This window comes from Podarcis erhardii, assembly GCF_964252035.2.
Source record: "Podarcis erhardii genome assembly, chromosome: 15".
NCBI classification, from domain to species: Eukaryota; Metazoa; Chordata; class Lepidosauria; order Squamata; family Lacertidae; genus Podarcis; species Podarcis erhardii.
In genome coordinates this window covers 15,058,500-15,074,382 of record NC_138505.1, presented here as the reverse complement: position 1 = coordinate 15,074,382, position 15,883 = coordinate 15,058,500, and the positions used below count along the sequence as shown (strand labels likewise).

At 50.0% G+C, this 15,883-nt stretch overlaps 2 protein-coding genes across 2 annotated transcripts; both read right to left on the bottom strand.

Annotated features, from left to right (window-relative positions):
• Positions 1 to 372: 372 nt before the first annotated feature.
• On the bottom strand, positions 373 to 5,355 carry LOC309330595 (toll-like receptor 5). The gene is made up of 2 exons (XM_081842320.1): positions 5,267 to 5,355; positions 373 to 3,878 (listed from the first exon to the last, which is right to left on the bottom strand). The coding sequence occupies exons 1-2, from the start codon at positions 5,310 to 5,312 to the stop codon at positions 1,951 to 1,953; spliced, it is 1,974 nt and encodes a 657-aa protein (XP_081698446.1). The 5' UTR covers positions 5,313 to 5,355; the 3' UTR covers positions 373 to 1,950.
• A 1,510-nt stretch (positions 5,356 to 6,865) lies between these two features.
• On the bottom strand, positions 6,866 to 15,694 carry VPS51 (VPS51 subunit of GARP complex). The gene is made up of 10 exons (XM_081842438.1): positions 15,487 to 15,694; positions 14,379 to 14,508; positions 13,969 to 14,115; positions 13,496 to 13,715; positions 12,257 to 13,001; positions 11,049 to 11,264; positions 9,546 to 9,764; positions 8,729 to 8,850; positions 8,290 to 8,377; positions 6,866 to 7,277 (listed from the first exon to the last, which is right to left on the bottom strand). Exons 1-10 carry the CDS (start codon positions 15,676 to 15,678, stop codon positions 7,017 to 7,019), a joined length of 2,340 nt encoding a protein of 779 aa, XP_081698564.1. The 5' UTR covers positions 15,679 to 15,694; the 3' UTR covers positions 6,866 to 7,016.
• Positions 15,695 to 15,883: the final 189 nt, after the last annotated feature.

Here is a 15,883-nt window from a genome sequence, read left to right as displayed (position 1 = left end):
TGGGTTAGTGGAGTCTGTAACCTGAAGCATATGTAACCCGAGGTACCACCATAGACCATATCCGTGAGTACCAAGCTTCTGCGATTAAGCCCAAAGCAGTGTGCCATCGCAAGGCAATCTCCATTCAAAGTAGCTGCAAGGAGAAATATTAGGAGTTCTTTATGGAAGACCCACATAGACCATGTGTCCCTTTTTCTCAGGACAGCGAGTTTGTGAGAGGGTGCTGTGTGTGTCAAGTTGATCAGGCCTGAGACACACAAGAACCTTTGCTTTGCAAAGGGAATGCAAGGAGACAAAGATGAACAACTAAACCTCAACCTGGGGGGTTTTCCTTTGCAAGGGAATGTATAGGGGGAAAATCCAGACCAAAAATGAAAGTTCAAGACTTTTATTACCTAGCAAAATATTTAAACAGTGAGGTGTTTTCTCCCTTGTGGAGACTGACTCTGGGGAAAAGGGAGAGAGAAGCTGGAATGAAGCTATTACCCTACCTAGCAGCACACAAACCCAAAATTCATAGACACTCAAGAGTACACACACCAAGGAACTTGGGTAAGGGTTCTGTAACAACCAAAAATAGGGGGAAAGTGAGGCCTGTAGATATGTGTTGACTCTTCAGAATTCTGCTGTTTAAGTCTTTTCAGAATTATAATCCTTTCTTCACATTGTAATATTTTCCCCAGTTGGCTTCTCCTACTCGGTCTTCTCTGCCCCAAATTGCCTTCCTGGTGTCGGCACTGAAACAAAATTGCCTTCATAGACACATGGCAAAGGAAATTCCACCCCACAGGACGTAGAAAACAGTGTTGGGCTGCGGAAGCAGGCATTTTCCCTTTGCCCAAATTATCCATGATTGTCTCAATATTTGTCCTTTTCACATGTGTGGGAACTTCCATTTGCGTAGGTTCAAAGTTAGGGCCAACCCTGCTTCTTCGCTTCTTAGTCCTCTGTAAGCAAAACCCGATCACTCGCAAACACACACACACACACATGTGTTAACTGTTCTGTTCAGGTTGCCTTGGATTGGTTTCAAGGCTGAATTACTCGGCAAAGCTAATGATCAATCTAACTGGATTAAGGACACAGTTTTACTGATAATGAAAGGAGTGATGTTTTAAAAAGCATTTATGTATGAATACATCATCAGCATGAGTATCTCTAACAAACGTTATTTATTTCATTAAATGTATACATGTCTTAAAAAAAAACCTTGCTCAAACTATGTTATGTATTTTTGTGTTTTTATACTGTGAGCCACCCTGTGATCCTCAGATGAAGGGCGGAATATAAATTTAATAGGTAAATAAAATAAATCAATAAATAGTAGATTACTTAAATTGCTAGGTTGCCAAATCCACAAGTTGGCTCTAAAACTTCTGCTTCTTAGGATTATCAACTTACTAAAACCATGTTTAAAGATACAAAATGCATTTCAATCATCACACACAACACACCTCAAACTACTGATGGTGGAGGAACTCCCAAGAGGATCTCTAGGAAAGGATGTCTCTCACATACTTTGGACCTAAGTCGTTTAGGGCTTAGGAACCAAAGGGAGAGGGAATTGGAATCGGCAGTTTCGACAGCAGGGAGTAGACTCACTTCCAGGACTGTCCCTGGAAAATCGGGACATTTGGAGGGTCTGCAATCACACAGCATTTGCCTCTCTCTGTGTGTGTTTGGATTGTTTTGCTTACACATGCCAGAAGCGATAAAAGCCAGCTTTGGGGTGTGAGTTACGAAACGTCAGCAATTTGGCCTTTGCTACTTGAATACACAGAGATTATGGGCCTACCAAATGGATGTTCCCACACATGCGAAAACGACAACAATGAGGCATTTTTTTGATAACTGAAACACAGGTTTTGCCACTGCTGTGCAGCTTGATGGCATCCCGGATAAGATAAGATTTTGTTCTTCATCCCAAACCCCATATTGGATCGTAACATGTTATTGGGCACACTTGCTCTGGAGGAACCAGGACAAGGAGAGATGCAGGAAATCAGGGCTGGTCTGAATGCACAGGAGATTGGCCACAGCTCCACTCAGCCTGGAGTCTTTGTCCTGCATCAGACTCTGGAAGTCAGAAAGCCCACAGTCGCACAGCAAGGACAACTCGCTCAGGTCCAATGACTGCAGCTGCACCAGCGGCTCAAATGTAGAGTGGGAGAGGGTCACTATGGGGTTCCCATGGAGGCTAAGGCTGCGCAAGGATTTCAAGCTGAGGAATGCCTCCTCAGGAATGATGGGCAGGAGGTTGTCAGAGAGATTCAGAGTCTGGAGAGACACCAGACCCTGGAAAAGTCCCTCAGGAAGGGCCCGAAGGCCATTGGAGCTGAGATTCAGGACTCTTAGGTTCTCCAAATGCTGGAAGATGTCCACACAGTTCTCTGTTTTCCAGATGCTTCCCAGGTCGTTATGGGAAATATCTAGTTCTCTGAGCTGCCTAGGGCCTCTCTCAGCCCTGAAGCACTTTGCCAGCTGATTGCCTGAGAGATTCAGGAAACGCAAGGTGGGGTTTTCCCCTAGTTGACCCCAGAGACTCCCTAAGTCACTCAGGCGGTTGGAGGAGAAGTCAAGGTGGGTCAGGTTGCTGCTAAGACGTTCGAGACCCCAAGCATCCCCAATCCTGTTTTGCCCCAGCATCAGGCGCAGAAGGGATGGGAGTTTCCCCAACGGGACCCTCACGAGAGCATTGTCCCGGAGGTCAAGGGTTTGCAAGGAGTTCAGCCCCACCAGAGCATCGTGTTGAACAATCCCAAGGTGGTTGGATTTCAGGATGAGGTGCTGGAGTGGGGATGACCTCAGGGGTCGCAGGGCTTCTGTGTACAGCTCCCCAAGCAGATTGAGGGACAGGTCAAGAATACGCAATTGGCTCAGCCCAGAAAAGGCCCCATCCTTGATCTCAGTAATCTGGTTGGATCTCAACAGCAGGATGTTGAGGTCTGGGAGCCCCGAGAAGACAGATGGGCCCAATTCCCTGAGGAAGCCATTGGACATGTCGAAGGAGTAAACTCCGCTGCCACGGAGGCCAAGAAAGGTGCTAGGCGAGATGCCCTTGAGGTTACGGAAACCAAACCCGCTGCCGAGGGCGGCTGAGTGCTGCATCTTGAGGTTATGGATTCGAGTGCCATTTAGTCGTGTGAAGAACTTCTGAGCTTCCATCGCGTTCCATGAGTTCGAAGAGACGTCCAGAGTTCCCAGCACGATGCTGAAGAAAGGGTTGGTGCAGGCATTGGGATTAAGCAGTCGGTTGGATGAGAGGTCAAGCAAGGCCAAATGGTGCCCCCTGAGGTGCTGTAGGTCTTCCCCACAGATCTCTCCAATTTGGTTGAGCTTCAGCTGAAGGACGCTCAGCTTTCTCAGGCCCTGGAAAGTTGGATCAGGCCTCAGCCTACGGATGCGGTTTCCAGAAAGATCCAGCCTCTTCAGCGATACCAAATCCTGGAAATAACCTCTTTCCAGTACTTCTTCGTCAAAACCATTGAAATCCAAGAGCAATACCTCAAGCTGGGTGAGGCCGTGGAAAGCAGCTGGGTGCAAGGTCAAGTTCTTGTTGCCGCCAAGATCCAGGATCCTGACGCTGGGCACATTCTGAAACGCCCTTTCTCCGACATAGAGGGATCCTCCCAGTTGCTTCCCAAGAGACAGCATCCTCAGGGACGGCATTTGGGAGAAGGAGGAATCCGAGATGTTTGATAAGAAGTTAAAGTTCAGCAAGAGGGCCTGAAGGGAGCTGTCCGTTTCAGGGACTTCCTTGTGTCTTTGAGCTTGGCAATTGGCCACCAGCAGAGAATTCACTTTGGTATGGTAGCAGCGGGGCTGGCTGTCAACAGTGGACCCCAAAACCAGCAAGAAGATGATCCTAGTAAAAGGAGCTGGCAATTAAGAGAGAAGAAAGGGGACATCTGTTAGTTCCTTCTTCATTTTCCTAGCACAGCTTGTCCTGTAAAACTAACTTTCCTAAAGTTCAGTGGGGCAAGAAGAAGCTTTGACAGTTGACTGATCAGAGAGATGGCATAATTTGGCTGCTAATAGTCCCAGGTTTAAATGCCACCTCTGCAACAAACACACAAAGTGGTCCAATATTGTCTCATTTGATGGGCAGCAGCAAGAGCTTTTCAGGGTGTTCCTGTGCTGAGGCCTCTCGCAACATTGCTTGTCCAAGAACCTTTTAACTGGAAATGTGAGGATTTTATAATTTCAGGTATATTCTGCCTTTCCTCTTAAGGAGCTCAAGGCAGCAGTCATGGTTCTCCCCTTTCACATTTCTTCCCTGCAACACCCCAAGTGGTCCAAGATCACCAAATGAACTCCATGGCTGAGTCGGGATTTGAACCCTGGACTCACAGACACTGGCCCAACAGCCACTGCACCAAACTGGCTACACAATATCCCAAACTGAAGAATCTTGGGCATGCAAAGCACGGGATCTAGCAATAGAGTTGCGGACTGACCAGCAAAAGGACGGACCATCTTTTAACCACCTTTTAACACTCTCTTGATGTGCAGAAAACTGCAATAAAGGTTCCCTCCTTCCACACAGTAAAGAGATAAGTCATGGCCATCTGCTGATGTCTGCAGTTCAAGCTGTTGGCCTTGTGAATAGTAGTAGTAGTAGTAGTAGTAGCAGCAGCAGCAGTAATAATAATAATAATAATAATAATAATAATAATAATAATAATAATATTTGTACCCCACCCATCTGACTGGGTTTCCCCAGCCACTCTGGGTGGCTTCTATCATATATGAAAACACAATAAATCCTTTAAAAAAGTCCTTATACAGGGCTGCCTTCAGATGTCTTATAAAAATCAGATAGTTGCTTATCTTTTTGACATCTGATGGGAGTGCGTTCCACAGGGCAGGTGCCACTACTGAGAAGGCCCTCTGCCTGGTTCCCTCTATCTTCACTTCTTGCCAGAAGGCCAGCAGAAGACCCTCGGAGCTGGACCTCAGTGTCTGGGCTGAACAATGAGGGTGGAGATGCTCCTTCAGGTATACTGAGCCGAGGCAGTTTAGGGCTTTAAAGGTCAGCACCAACACTTTGAATGTACTGGGAGTCAATGTAGGTCTTTCAGGACCAGTGTGTGGAAAAACATTTGCATCCCACATATGCCACGGAGTAATGGGCCTTCCCCATCTTAAAGCTTTTCACTAACCTGAAGGTTGATGACTCACCTGGCAGGGGAGAATTATTGAATTTCTAGAAAGATGACCGGTCATATTGAGGGACTCAAACCCCACTTTATCTTCTGTCACTCACCTTTTGGAGCCCTCCAAAGTGGGTGACTTTGGTGAAACCTCAGCATGGTGTTGAAGCTGGTGCAAAATGAGACTCTCTCTCTATCTCTGCTGCTGTTGCTGCTTATGGGTTGGCACAGTCCTTGCCCCATATAAACACCACCCGAGCAGTTCCCTTTCTGGGCCCCACGTCAACAGCCTACGTTGACTCAAATGCGATGTGGAAAGATGCATAATGGGGAAATAATGGGGAAATTCCCTGAGGGCCCTTCAGCAGATATTACTGTTCCCAACCCCCCTGCCGCCGCCCGCCGCCATGCTAGCTCATGCGCAACATTTCCTAGGTGCACAGATCCTTAAAGATTGCTAAAACCAAGTCTACCCAAGAATAACTGCAGGCAGGCTTCCTGCACTTTGTATCATTGGGTGAAAGTGGAAATTTCAGGCAAGGTACCTTGTCGCCCTGCTGGAATGTCCTCTCCAGAGCAGCGAATCATTTCCATTTGCAGTTTTGTCATCTTGCATTTAACGCCAGAGTGGCGAACTCTTGGCCTTCTGTGCCACATACGCCCCCCGAAAGCAATTTCACTCAGCTGCCCGCTTCCCTACCAACTTTTTGAGAAGGGGTGGTTAAAAAAATTATTCACAGTTGCATTTGCAAGGCAGGGAGGGCAGGGAGAGCAACATGAAGGGGAGAAATGAAAGGCCTAAGCTTTCAATGTTGCGTGTCCCTTTCACCTTGTGCATGTCACATGCATGTAATGTAGGACTTTAGTCCTCTGTATGAAATCCCTGAACTCAGCCCAGAACTGAGTTCAGCAGTTTGGAGAAGCAGTGGTATAGGAGAGCCGAAAATATTGCCAATATATTTCACATCTGGCAACCCATGTGCCCCTTGGGTTTCAGTTAGTACATGGGTAGATGAGTCTAAAAAGCCTGGGACGCAAATTTTCACAGCCCTCCAGTGGCTATGGTGGCTCATTTACCAGATACAGTACAGTGGTACCTCGGGTTAAGTACTTAATTCGTTCCGGAGGTCTGTTCTTAACCTGAAACTGTTCTTAACCTGAAGCACCACCTTAGCTAATGGGGCCTCCTGCTGCTGCTGAGCCACCGGAGCACGATTTCTGTTCTCATCGTGAAGCAAAGTTCTTAACCCGAGGTACTATTTCTGGGTTAGCAGAGTCTGTAACCTGAAGCGTATGTAACCTGAAGCATCTGTAACCCGAGGTACCACTGTATAATGTATTTAGCATTAACTCTGTAAGTGTATACCTGATTCTGACCAAACTAAGTCTTCTGATGTGTATTTTGTTCTAGGAGGCTTAGTTTGATCAAAATCCAGAGGAAGGGAGAGACCCACGCATGCCACCTTGAGCTCCTTGGAAGGTGGAAGTGGCATATAAATGGAATAACAATAATGAACAAATGAACAAATCTGGTTGGCCACAGAGACAGGATGCTGGACTGGATGAGCCTTTGGCCTGTCCCAGCTGCTGCTGCAAGACCTTTCTCATGCTCTCATGAAATCATGCAAAAAGGAGCAACTGACACGGTTTAATTTTATCCAGAGCTACAATTTCCTGGCTGCTGCAGAAACAAAAAAGTCTTCACCAGTGAATACGGTTTAAGTTATTCTTTATTTATTACAACCACATTGACATATTTTGAGGTCTCACCTGCCAGACATTCCCGTTTTCCCCCTACCTGGCAGGGAACAAGAGTGCAGACACATAGCTGCCCTCCCCCCGTTCCAGCCCCCTCCTCGTGCCCTAGCCGCGCTCACAGATGACCTCAATGACACTCTGCTCCATGGGCACGGGGTCAAGGCAGCGGTGGGCTGTGCTGCCCACAATCTCGTCCAGTAAGAAGTGCACCAGGTTCTCATCAGAGACAAAGCGCCACAGATAGAGTTGCAGGTAGTAACAGTCCACCTGGATCTGCTGCAGGCCAAAGCGGCCAAAAGTTCGCAGGCGGACACACTCCAGGAACGTCTTCAGGCTGATCTTGATGATGCCGGTAAGCACAGAGACCTGAGTGGAAGAAGAGGATTAAAAAATAGACAGCAGAGTGAAGATCTAAAAATCTGCCCGCCCCGCCCCCCAAATGGATGTTTTCCTGATACTTTCCCCTGGGGGTGCTCATTGAAATCACTGTATGGTTTTGGACAACTGCTCAGTCTGCCTCTCTTCAGCCAGGCCTTTGGTTAAGTCAATGGGTGCCTCCCTTCCTCTTGCACGGCCGTTTTGTGTTTTTATTCTATGATTTTCATTTAAATTGCACTTGCCAACAAAACTGGTAAATGCCATTGCCTGTGGCTTCGCCCTCCTACCCCAATCACACATTGCTGTGTCAGTTTTGATTATTACAAACAGAAAAAAACTAATAGAGAGGGGGACGCCTAAGACCCAAGAGTAAAGGCACTTATGTGGCTGCTCTTACCAGCCAAAGTTAACCTTCCATCCTGGCCAGGTCTTACTAAGGACCTTCATCATGGATGTTCATCACAAGCCTCTTAATAAAGGCTTGATTCACCTCTGTCCTGGTGGCAGCCAAACGCTGCTCAGAAACTGAAAGAGGGCGGGAGATTCATTCAGCAAAGGTGCCAAGAGGACCACAAGCTCCGATGCTGGGCTCCGCTGAGAATCAGGCATTTTGGGAGGGGAGAAGCAGATTGGAGCTCCATGAACTATTAGACTTTAACACTGAGAGGGAGAACCCAAATGGACGCCTCCCCTACATATTGGGAAAATTACGGTTCTCTTGATCTGAGTGGTGTAATTGAATGAGGTTCAGGCTGCAACTGCAGCCCTAGTGAAAGAGATATATAAATATATCTAGCAATAACCAAAGAAAAGGAACCTGCTACCCTTTCTAGAGATCACTCCCATCATCTGCTGGCAAGGGCAATGGCTCCTCTCTCCCTGTGGGGCGCATGCACATCTCCCCAAGAGGCAGATCCAGGCACCAGTGTAGAGAGGCCACCAACCTCACGTGCTTTGGCTGGAGGAAGCACAACAGAGCAAGCCACTGCAGGCTCCTCACCTTGTTGAACTCTGCAGGGCTGAAGATGTCAATGCGCTCAGAGAAAAGCTTCTGGATATTGCTCAGCAGGTTGGTATCCATGGGAGCGCTTGGGGAGAGAAGAGATGAGATGAGGCTCACACAGAGTGGCTGACTGCTTGTGGGGCTAAGGGCCATGCCCAGGAGACTAGCACACTATCCCCCACCCCTGAGCTGCCTTGCTGGAGAGGGGTTTGGATGGACATCTCTTTCCCTCCACCCAGGCCTGTGGCACACAATAACTATGCGAGGTATCCATGGCAGGCAAGCCAGCGTCAATTCTTGTGAACCAGAAACTCTTAGGGGCCAATTTGCAAGGTTGCACTAGATACACACAGTGCCCCGCCTGCTCCTTTATGATTTAGGGATGATTCAAACTCCCCATCCAGCAGGAAGGACAGGGCCTGCCTCCCCAGCTCACCTGGGTGTGTAACTCGGCGCGTAGCGGCTCTGCTGCCGGGAGCTGCTGTAGACGGAGAAGGTCCTTTTGCTGGAGTCACTGCTCTGGGCTTTGCGCACACCTTCCTCATAGAGAAGTCCAACCTGCGTGAGGAGATTAACGTGTGAGGCAGTTACTCAAATGGAGAAGGAGCCTCTGCATAGGTTCACCCTCTTCCGAGTGAGGACCCCTGGCACCCCACACTTACCCTGTAATAAGCAGCATATGACACCACTGTCAAAACAGCTGCAGTGGCTGCCCATTTACTATTTGTATTAATTTACAGAGCCCTGACCAACTTAGGTCCAGGGTGCCTCAGGGACCGACAAAGCTCTTCTATCTCAGCTCGATCACTGAGAATGTCTGCAGGAACGTCGCTGGTCGTTCCCCGAGTTGGTGAGGCTCATTTGACATCAACAAAAAAAAGAGCCTTCGGTGTCATTGGCCCAGTCCTGTGGAACGCTCCACCACTAAAGATTCAGCAGGTGCCTTCTATGCCAACGCCTGCTGAAAACTTTTCTATTCTGCCAAACCTATGTAGCCTGTTAAGAATACATTTTTCCATGAAGATTATCCAATTTTAAATTTTAATGTGCTTTCCGTATAGATACATTGGAAACTGATATTTTCATGGTATCATTATAAATAAACAAATAGATAAAAAGGAACAAACCCCCAATTCCAACCCCCTCTTCCTCATATGGTGCCCTCTCTTTCCATTTACAGGCAAGGTAAGAAGCTGGAACCGGGTGGTTTTCTGAAATCCCTCCCCTCCCCCTTTCCCCTCCGCCCCACTCACTTGAACATCAATGGAGGTAGCATCCTCCACCACACGCTTCATGACGGCACGGACATTGCGTGGTTCAATGGTGGTGATCCAATCCCGCGTCTCGACGCTTTTGCGCAGCATCTGAGAGATGACCAGGCCTTGCACCTTCACATAGTGGTTCAGCAGCTTCTGGGCGGCTTCCCGGGCTTCAGCACACAAGCCAGTGACAGGGGTGACGGGAGAGTGGTCCTGGTTGAGAGGCAAAGCAGAGCAGGAAGAGGATGAAAAGGGTGGCACTTGGCAGCTTGATGTGGGGCTCTGGAAAACTCAAGGGGCTTTTAGATACGTAAAGAGGCCTCGCCACAAGGCAGGCCAGTCGGCTAAGAACTGGAGGTGGAAGCTGGGAAAGGCTGAGAGGGACTGGCTTGCCCAATGTCATCCAACAGGCTCCCAGCAGAGGCAGGATTTGAACCAGGGATTTCCTGGCTCAAAGCTCACGCTGTTAACTGCTACACCATACCAATACTAAACAGGTTATATTTGGATAGGCTTTGCTGGTTTCTGAATGGTTTGAGATTTACATCTTTCTGAACCGCATCTGGAGAAATGAAATGCGGTACATGTTTTATAGGAGGCAAGAAATGTAGGGGTTTTCTGGGGTGGTGGGGAAGCAGCAGGTGCACCCTATGCAGTGACCAAAAGACTGAGGAGTGACTGGAAAGCTAATTGACACAGTCATTAAAGAAGCGGCACTGAGGACCAGAGCCATAAATGGAGTTTACACATTTCATTCTCAGCCAACGCATGTGGAATGCAGGGGTCACAATACTTACATTTCAAGCATCTTCCAAAGTGACAAAATCCAATTGTAATGCATATCTAATAAATAGTATTTACTCTGCATAGGATGAATTCCCTTGAAAGAGACTCTGGCCCTGTGATACGGGGGGGGACCCCACCTCCACCCCACACCTGAATACACCAAGCAACATGCTCAACAGGGAAGGACCCCTCCAAAAGCCAGGAGCAAGCTAGCCAGGATATCTCCTTTGGGGCTGCCCCTTGGCTGAGAAAATTCTGTGAGTCACACATACTGCAATCCCCATATTCTGCAATAAGGAAATCAGCAAGCTCTGCCACACACAGAGAGAGATGATGCAAATGGGACAGTATGTACAGTTCTGGCTTCCGCTATTTCGTTATATATTATGTTATATATGTTTTTTTAAAAGACCTGTTTACGGAGCTTGCGTAATGCTTTTTCCTCCCTTCTTGTTTGGTAGTTGGCTTCTAAAAGAAAACTGGCAGGTCTAAAATGTGCTTCTTTGTATATATACAGAGGGAACAAAGCCCTATGTTTGTTCCATAGTTGTGTGGAATAATGGCACAGCTGAGGCCTTATTTAGATCTCAATGAGCTCGGTTCTGAGAAGAGGAAAGGAAACACAGCCCCCTTCTGCCCCCCAACCTAGCCATTTAAGTCTCCCAAGCCTGAAATGACTCCCAGCATCCTCTCTTCCCACGTGTGACACACCTGCACCAGAAACTGTTCATCTGTCAACGTGAGGATGTAGCTGATGGTGGAGGTCTCGTAGTCCAGGCAGAGGCGGGAGAGGAGCAGCAGCAGGGTGGGGGGCGTGGAGCCCCCCTTGTCTCCAGTGCTCTCACAGAACTGCCGGGCTGTCTGGCAGATGGACTTGATGAAGCTGACAATGAGGCCTTCGCGGACACCTTGGCTGCAGAATTCCCCCTAGGAAAATGCAAGGAGAGGCACAGGGGAAAGTTAAGAGGCATCACAGCCAAAAGTCTCAGCCACCCAGCCTTGACATGAGCCACAGTTTGATTCCAGGGCCAGCACTGCAGGGAGTTGGTGGAGCCAAGGGGCTCTTTAACCCTTCCTTCTCCGGCGAGAACAGGGACAGAGGCTCTGTCCAAGTTTGCCCCTCGGGTCCCTCAACCACTCACTGGGTCAGCCAAGACACTGACAAAAGGGAGGGATGCCTGAAGTGGAGGATGCTGGCAAAGACCATTGATCATAGGCAGTGAGAAAACTTTGAGCCTTTGCTTTTCTTAAGAGAGAAATCACACAGCAGGACTGGAGCTATGTGGGGCAGTTCAAGTACGGGGCCACCAGCTGCTGAACTGTCAGGAAGCCACTACAGCTGTTCACATTGGGGAAGAAGGGTTAAGGAGCCCTTACCTCATTTCAGACATTTCATAGAATTGTATGGCTGGAAGGGACCCCAAAGGTCATTAGTCCAACTCCCAGCAATGCCGGGATCTTTCAGAGATGCAAGTGGCTGAGGAGCATAATGAGAAGGGATTCATGAGGACTAGCAGCTATGGGGCCCCATCGCACAGCAGGCAGAAGCTTCAGGCTGGTAGCTGCATATCCCAAAATGTAAACTAAAGAGACAGAGGCTGGGTACACCCAGCTCTGCCTTAACCCCCGGAAGGGAGATACCCTGGGGTGCTTCTCCCACAATCAGAGAAGTCCATCCTACAAAAGCAGGACCCAAGGAGGAGTGTCATGGGGTTTCTGGTGGCAGTGGAAGGGTCTTGTGATGAAGCCCACAGAAGGTTTGACTCTCATACAATTTGTGTCGCCATGGGTTACCTTATGTAATTCTACATATGCGCACCCATGCATTTTTATTTCTTGTGATGTATCAAGTCTCCGGGCTCCAGCAAGCAACTTTCTCTCTGAAAAGTCTAACAAACTCTCTTTCTCTCTCTCCTTACCTTGAAATACGGCTTGTTAGAGAAAGTGATGTCCTTAGCAGTGAAGAGGTGGACGTAGGTGAGCACAGACTTGATCTGGTTGAGGATGGAAGCTGAGATGGTGCCCAGCAGCTCTGCGAGGTTGGGGCTGTCCTTCCCCATGAGCCGAGGGGCGGCCAAGGACTGGCGCACGTCCGTCAAGCAGTCCAGGTAGAAGCTTTGCAGGGCCTGTAGGTATTGGCGGATGCGCTCCTTGGCTGCCCGCACCACGATTTCTGTGCCCTCCGCCGCTGACCGCGAGGCGGGCAACAGCTTGACCAAAGCCTGCAGGCGGCGGTGGAAGCGGTCCAGGGCCCGCACCAGCAGGGAGTTATCGCCCACACCCCGCTCCAGCTGGATGCGCCTCTCCACCAGGGCAAAGTAGCGCTCCATCAGGCCATCCACAAAGGCCACCAGCTTGTCGTGGGCCATGCTGGCAATCTCACGGGCCCCCTCCCGGCTGACAAACAGCTCTTGGTATGAGGCAATCACCAGGCACATGTTGCTGACAAAGTTGTTGCAGCCGCGGTCGGTGAACTCCAGGATGTCGGTGGCTGGGGTGGCCAGCTGCCCCTCACCCAGCTCCGCCTCCAGGGCTCGCAGCTCAGCTTCCAGGCGGCAGCAGGCATGAGAGAGGAACTCGTCGCACAGCTCCTCGGCAGGCTCGCCCAGCTGCAGCAGCAGCTCCACACACTCCGCTAAGTCCTTGGCGCAAGAGCCCCCATCCCTGAGGAGGCAGGAAGGAAGGGTCTTAGGGCTGAGCTGCAGATTTTAAACTGGCTCCTCCTCTTAAGTGACATTTTCATCCCACCCTTCCTCCCAACGATCAGAACGATCCTACAAGGTAGATTAGGCTGAGAGATAGTGAGGGGGCCAGTATGTCCATCATGCTTCAGGGCTGCATTGAGCAGGGTGGTGGTGTACCTGAACCCCAGCTCCTCATTACGCACTCCAACTCTGGCACCACATTGGCTCCCTGCAGCCATTCTCTCCCCCCAGGGAACTGTAGGGCTCTGGGGAATCCTCTCCAATGTCAGGATTCCTCGAATGGAAACCATGACAGTTAAGCTAATCTAAATTTGTACAGCAGAATCACAGAGCAGCCACCCTTCTTTGCCAAGTCTTCTGGCTCACAGCCTCCACTGCTTCAGTCCCCAAGACCTTCCCATTCGTAACAAACAGTCAAGTGCAACAGCTCCCCTGATGTCTTCCGTTGCCTACCTGAATTTCTCGCGCAGCTTCTGAGCGAGGTCAGCCATGATCTTCTGGCAGTCGTCCTGGATGCCCCGGAAGGAGGGCATGTGTTGGTACTGGTGGAGAATGGAGCGGGCCTTGCTGTAGTATCGCACAGCCTGTCCATAGGCCTCCATCTCCACACATTTGGTCAGGCGGGCCGGCAGCTCAAACAGGAACTGCAGCTTGCGTAGGAGCGCGTGAACACCTGGGGTCAAGAGAGAGGGAGGAAGTCAGAGCAGGGCAGGCAAGCTGCTTTGCAGCCCCAAACCCCAACTGGTGCCACGCCACCTTCCAGCACTCAACAAGCGCCTCCTGGAGATGCCGGGGATTAAACAGGTAGCCTCCGACATGCAAAGTGGATGTTCTGCCACTGAACTGGTGCCCCCTCCCCATCAGCTCCAACGGGCTCCTGACACCCTTGTCGCACATTAGCAGGAATCAGAGAAGTGGTATCGCACCGGATAGTTTGGTGATCTGCTCATGTTGATCCTGCAAGGTGCTGCTGATGCTCGCACTGAACTCCGTGATGACGGCCATGTTTGCTGCCAAGCAGTCCATCTCATCCTCCATCTTCTTGAAGTCATTCTTCATCTTACGGATTGTGTCTGAAGAATGGAACATGAGAATGTTAGGAAGAGTCTGCTTCAAAAGCATTTTCTTCCATTGGCACTAACAGAAGCTGTCTGTTTAAGCTGATTGGCTGCACACAGGATGGGGCGGAGACTGAGGGCTGAGTGGGGAAGTTCTGTGGGTTGCAGGTTTCCCACACCTGAACTAAATAATAATAAACTGGAAGAGGGAGGTGAACCACAAATATAACTTTCCCATGACCTCACCGCGCCCCCCCCCCGCCAAGCCTTTCAGTTACCTGTTGCCGAGATGAATTTGTTGTAATTTTCATAGACTAGAGTTTGCATGTCACTGTCCAAGGATCGGATCTGCTTCACCATGTCTGTCTCGCAGTCCATCAGCTGGGCCAGGGGGCATTCTTTTCGCAGCTGTCACACACAACAGAGGTGGGTGCTGTCAGCAGCAAACTGAACTTGGCCAATGCTCCTCTGCCTATCCTTGTGAATACTCCTCCACCCCACCCCACCCCACCCCAGTTTAATCATTGAGCACTTGCTTTGTGTACAGAAGGCCTTAGGTTCCAAAGGATCACCGGCTGCAGGGCTAAGATCTGGGCTAAACAGAGCAACAGTCTGACTTCTGGATAAGGCAGGTCAATAGGTGACTGAGCTGCTGGAAGTGAAATGCAACACACCGCCGTTATGCATGCTTGTTTGGGTTATTCGTTTTTTTAAAAGGGGATTATTTTTTTACTCCCCAATATTGCAGTTGGGGAGACAGAGGTTGAGGGAGTGGCTTGCCAACACCAAGGAACACATAATAATAAAAAATAATACATTTTTATTTATACCCCGTCCTTCCCGGTTCAAAAACCGGGCTCATAGTGAATTCAGGGTGGAAGTGAGAGCCAAAACAGGGGAGGATAAGCCTATCAGCCCAGATCCTGCTTGGGGGCTTCCCTTTGGTTGGCCACTGTGAGAATAAGACTAGATGGGCCAGTGGCCTTATGCTCTCCTTATCCTCTTTACCACAACACAACACCAGGTCTGGCATCCTTTGGAGATTGCACTCTGCAGATTACCAGAGGCACTCTGTTCTCAGATCCAATGCTTCAGTCGTTGTAGACGGCTCCCTTGACTATGAGGAACCCTGAGATCTTTTATGCGGAGTGAAACCTGGATCTGTGAACATGCTAACTCTTCGAGGCAAAAGGCACTCTGCTCATGCCCAGAAACACTCAGCTCAAGCTGTTCAGCATTTTGGGAAAGCAAAGCAGCATTTCCCGGAACAAGTGAGTTTTGGGGACGGTGGAGCCAGCCCCGGGAGGGTTGCCATGGAGACCTCGCCAGTGGGCAGGGTGTTGCTAGGCGCGGAGGGTGTATCTGCCCGTCCGTGCCCCCCCTCACCTTGGTGAGGAAGACTTCCGGGTCGAAGTGGGGGCCGTTGATGTCGGTGGGGCCCCCGAGATCCCCCCTGGCCGGTCCCGCCAAGGCCTCCCCAGACGGGTCCGGCAGCCCGTAGTAGAGCTTCAGCATCCCGTGCGGCCTCCGCTTGCCGCCCGCGCCCTCGGGGCCCCGCTCCGCCTGAGGCGCCGACATGACCCGCTGCGTATGAGTGCGTGTGTGGCCGTGGGGTGGGGGTTGGGGGGAGGATGGGGGGACCGGAGAAGGGAGGGCGGCAACGGTCAACGCCAACAACTTCCACTTCCGGGAACAATAAAGTTTTGTTGCGACCGGGCGCAGGGAAGGCCTTCCCGTCTCTATGGAGACCGGACCTTAATAAAGTTTTGTTGAAGCGCTTCCG

Bases quoted from the DNA above. Each gene is read 5' to 3' on its own strand.
- LOC309330595 (XM_081842320.1), bottom strand. From the start codon at position 5,312: ATGCTGAGGTTTCACCAAAGTCACCCACTTTGGAGGGCTCCAAAAG. The intron at 3,879-5,266 runs GTGAGTGACAGA...CTTAATTGCCAG, and splicing joins ACTTTGGAGGGCTCCAAAAG to CTCCTTTTACTAGGATCATC.
- VPS51 (XM_081842438.1), bottom strand. From the start codon at position 15,678: ATGTCGGCGCCTCAGGCGGAGCGGGGCCCCGAGGGCGCGGGCGGCAAG. The intron at 13,002-13,495 runs GTAGGCAACGGA...CTGCCTCCTCAG, and splicing joins AAGCTGCGCGAGAAATTCAG to GGATGGGGGCTCTTGCGCCA. The intron at 7,278-8,289 runs GTGAGGAGCCTG...TCTTCCACTCAG, and splicing joins GCCCTGCAGAGTTCAACAAG to GTCTCTGTGCTTACCGGCAT.